Source organism: Leuresthes tenuis, unplaced genomic scaffold (assembly GCF_036924035.1).
Source record: "Leuresthes tenuis unplaced genomic scaffold, fLeuTen1.0.hap1 SCAF_19, whole genome shotgun sequence".
In the NCBI taxonomy this organism is placed as follows: Eukaryota; Metazoa; Chordata; class Actinopteri; order Atheriniformes; family Atherinopsidae; genus Leuresthes; species Leuresthes tenuis.
Window position 1 is genome coordinate 1524035 of NW_027325373.1, and position 4684 is coordinate 1528718.

General features: G+C 44.9%; 1 protein-coding gene across 1 annotated transcript; it reads right to left on the reverse strand.

The window, feature by feature from the left end:
* Positions 1–1966: 1966 nt before the first annotated feature.
* Positions 1967–4483, reverse strand: LOC140277548 (lysozyme C-like). Its single transcript, XM_072372614.1, has 4 exons — positions 4310–4483; positions 3270–3428; positions 2187–2265; positions 1967–2092 (listed from the first exon to the last, which is right to left on the reverse strand). Exons 1-4 carry the CDS (start codon positions 4434–4436, stop codon positions 2026–2028), a joined length of 432 nt encoding a protein of 143 aa, XP_072228715.1. The 5' UTR covers positions 4437–4483; the 3' UTR covers positions 1967–2025.
* Between the last annotated feature and the right edge of the window lie 201 nt (positions 4484–4684).

Below are 4684 nucleotides of genomic sequence, written 5' to 3' on the forward strand. Positions count from 1 at the left end.
AAAAGGGTTTTAATACCGAACAGAAGTCTTACAGCATCTCCAACAAACTTCCATAAAGTATCAACATCCTTTTATTATCTTAAATCATCTTTTTTTTGACCAGTTTAAACACAATTTTACACAATGTGACAAGCTTTTTACAAGCTTTGACACGACACTACCTGAGTTCACTGATTATAACTGAGGGGACACACATCTGTCTGTGTTTAGTGTCTCAGTTGATGGTATTTGGAGTGAAAACCTGAGTTAATTGTGTTCAGCCCACTGAGGCAGACTGGAGAATGGATGCAGACACATTTATGCAGCATTTAAGGTCCTCAGTGGTCAGCTCAGCAGTGCACCAAAGACAGGTTTTATGTGGCGCCACTGTGGATCTCGCCAGGATGAAGTTTGGGTTTTGGACTAATTTTAAACCTTTTTTTGGAGGAAAGAAGTTTTTGGGGAGACCTGGAAAGGGATCCTCAAAATAACGAACAGCATACTGGTGATTTTTGGGAAATATTTACCCTAACACAGAAGAAAGATGCACAGAATAATTATCTACACACGTCACTATGAACCACACAAAGTCTTTAGATTTGCTGTTGATGTTAGAAAATTCATTAGAGCAGCTTAAAGAGTGGGGTTAAGGGTTAAAGAATCCATCAAACCAGTATAAACATGAGCATGGATGTGTCTGTTTCTGTAATTATATTTTGTGCTTGTTATTTCATGATGTCACATCTGATTGGTTCCATCAAAGCAAACAGCCAGACGGTATTCAATGGGAAAGCAAATGAGCAACAGCAGCTTATATTCCCTCTGCTGCTGCTGTCTGCTGAAGGACCAGCTTTCTTTCCCGAGTTTTGGACTGAGCTTTGTTTGGTTTAAATGGGATTTAAACTCCCGGTTCAATAGTTATTAATACCCTAAAACTTTTAGAGTTCAGACCATTTAGTGTCCACTCAAAGAAATAGAATAAAAGATTCACAAATATTCGCAAACATCGAAGCAACAGCAGCACAGGGAAGAAGAAGCAGCAACAACAACTAATGGATGACAGCTGCTGCTTCTGGCTTTACGCTGCTTCACTGGGATCAGAACACGGCAGATCCAATATGTTTGTGTTGATCGACAGGTTTTGGGAGAAATAACCTAATGACGTTTTGACTCTTACTTACACTGAATGTGAGATGGTTATGTTAGCTTTTGCTATGAGCTAACGTTAGCCGGCGTTACGTCCCTGCTGGCTACTGGCGATTTTGAGGTCGCCGCTCATATCTACCACAGCTGTAAATGTGAGCCCTCTCGTGGTCTTGCTATTGTTGTTGGTCTTAACATCTTAATCCCCCCCCCCCGCTGACATAAGTAATTCCTCTTATTTCCTCTAGCCCAGCTACTCTGGAACCGTTTTTTCTGGCCCAGAGCCAGTTCTTTGTCAGTGGAACTAGAAAACCCAGGGACTGGATAGTGTAGTGTTAAGATTGCCACCTTTCATGTTGGTGACCTGGGTTCAAATCCCTGGCATGAAAGGTACTACCTCCAATAGGGGTCCTTAGGCAAGGCCCCCTTACCCTATCTGCCTACCTGTAAGTCGCTTTGGATAAAAGCGTCTGCTAAGTGCATAAAAACATGAATAAATACTTCCAGTGAGTTTTCATCTCAAAGTAAACTGAAGTTAGTCCAACAAATGGAGGAGAATGATGTGAAGCATCATAGAAAGGGGCCTAAATGCATAAACATAAAACCCGGTTCCAAACTAAGCCCTTAACCAGCCCTGGAACCGATTTGGTGGTTTTAAATCCCGCTTCCCCCGGTGGTTTATTTGCTTTTTCCTGATCTGCAACACGTGCAAACGCCTGGGTGAATATTCCATAACCTCTGGGGGAGACTGTTTAACACATTTCCTCACGGTCTGGTTCTCCTCAATCTTGAACAGTAAACATAAACTACATTGACAGAAAAAAATAATCTGACTCAATTACCATTTGACTATAAATGGGGAAGATTTTATTGTATCAGTGACGCTGTCCTGATTCATGATGATTAAACACCACATCCAGCAATGTAGGAGCTCACGTCCCGATTTTTGCAGTGAACGCGCCAGGCCACCCTGAAACCAGACAAAATGACATCACTGACTTCTAAAGGTTGGGGCAGCGAGCACAACGCCGTCCTCATCTGTATGTCACATGACTTTGTCTTACCAGGCTTCAATGCCGCTTGGATCCCTGACAACGCGTTTGGCACAGTTGATCGCTGCCCCGACATTATCAGACAGAAGATCTGCACGAAAAAGGACAAATTAATGGACATTTTGTTAATTGTGCATTTATGTATTTCCATCCATCATCTGCTCCTTATCCGAGGGTCGGGGGGGCAGCAGCTTTAACAGAGAAACCCAGGCCTCCCTGTCCCCGGCCACTTCCTCCAGCTCCTCCGGGGGGACCCCGAGGCGTTCCCAGGCCATAGTCTCTCCATCGTGTCCTGGGTCTTCCCCGGGTCTCCTTCCAGTGGGACGGGCCCAGAACACCTCCCCAGGGAGGCGTCCAGGAGGCATCCTAACCAGATGCCACCTCATCTGACTCCTTTGATGCGGAGGAGCAGCGGTTCTACTCCGAGCCCCTCCTGGGTGACTGAGCTTCTCACCCTATCTCTAAGGGAGGCCCAGACACCCTGCGGAGGAAGCCCATTTTCGGCCGCTTGTATTCGCGATCTCGTTCTTTCGGTCTCTATCCACAGCTCGGGACCATAGTTGAGGATGGGAACGTAGATTGACCAGTAAATAGAGAGCTTCGCCTTCTGGCTCAGCTCCTTCTTCACAACAACAGGTCGGTGCAGCAACACTGCAGACGCTGCACCGATCCGCCGTCAATCTCACGCTCCATTCGTCCCTCACTGTGAACAAGACCCTGAGATACTTTAACTCCTCCACTTGGGGAAGGATCTCATTCCCGACCCGGAGAGAGCGTTCCACCCTTTTCCGGCTGAGGACCATGGTTATGTATTTCATTTATGATATTTGATAGAAAAACAAGAAACAGCGACATGTGCCTGCAGATCCAATTTTGGGCCACAACCACAGAAATGAGTCCACTGATTAAACATTTATATCAACTCATATCTTCTCTCATTTTATGATAAGGAATGTAAAATCTCCCTGTGAAGTAGTGGAAGAAAATATAAGAAACTCTCATAGCACCCAGTAATCTTAGAGGGTGCAAAAACATGCATGAGAACCTAAAAAATGTAGAAAACAGAGAGGAAACTGTAGATAAAGGCTCACTGACCGCTGCACCTGATGTTGCATGCATTGGATGTTTGGGTTTGGCCGTCGTTGCACCACCAGCGGCTGTTGATCTGGAAGATGCCGTAGTCAGTGGATCTATCTGTGTTGCGGTTGGTGGCTTTGGTGTTGAAACGAGACTCGTGATAAGTTAGACAAACCCCTGCAGAAAAACAGTGCAGACAGGGTTTTCAGGACATGACCAATCTTGGGTAATCTATGTCTTTGAAAAGTGGCTCAACATTAATTTTTGCCAGCTTAGTCTTTGCTTTGTGATAGAAGATGATCCATACATTCTTTGAAATGTGGGGCTCTATGAACAAGTGGTATAGAGCAGTGGTTCCCAACTGGTGGGACCCGTTTTCAGTGGGTCGCCAGACTCTGACTGGTAAAAAAGAATTTCAGGAAAATGACCATGCTTTAATTTTGAAGGGCTCAGAATGCATGCTATTCACACTCCTGTTATGTTTATGCATTTGGCTTTTAACCAAAGCGACTTACAGGTAGGCATGTAGGATAAGGGGATCTTGCCTGAGGACCCCTACTGGAGGTAGTACCTTTGATGCAGGGGATTTGAACCCAGATCTCCCATATGAAAGATGGCAATCTTACCACTATGCTATCCCACTCCTAAACAGTAGGTGGCGACGATACCCTGTAATGCTCATCGACTCCCGCCATTTCACAGATAGAAGGAAGGTTTGTTTTCATATGAGAGTGACCGTGGCTAAACTCAGGTACGACACTGACTACATAAAATATAGATTTTCTTATATTGAGGAATAAGGGGGGAACGACCTCGGTGCACTTTTTGATTTTGAATTAAAATGCAGCCACTTGAGTGTTAAAGGGAATTTTTCTGAAGCCAGACCAGTTGGGAACCACTGGTATGGAGGACATGCGTCGACGATATGGTTCTTAAAAGCAATGCTATCTTGAATATATGACACTAAAATGATAATTTCTACATTATAAATGGCTGACAACTCTGCTCCGGCTGGAATATGTTCATGCCAGCATGCAGGCTGACAGGCTGGTACTCACAATTGGCCAGGCTGTAGCCACGGTAGCCGTCCATTCCATTACTCTTCAGCACTCGAGCCCACTCGCAGCGTTCAAAGACTTTAGCGCTGGCCGCAGCCACCAACAGCAGGAACACCAGACTCTTCATTCTGTCTTCCCCGCTGGACTGAATCTTTTCGCCGCTGCTGCTTTATCTTACCTTTATACTCCACATGCTCAGCTGGTAATGTTGTTTTATTACCTAATCCTTTTGGATGTTTTCCAGTTTCAACATCCAAGCACATAGAAACAGAGAGATTTAACTAAACTGAATCTGGGTCCTTGTTTTTGAACCTTGACAGCGTTTATCAGTGTTGTGCAACCTGTTTAGGTCAAGCTCAGGTGGTGCTCTTGCAC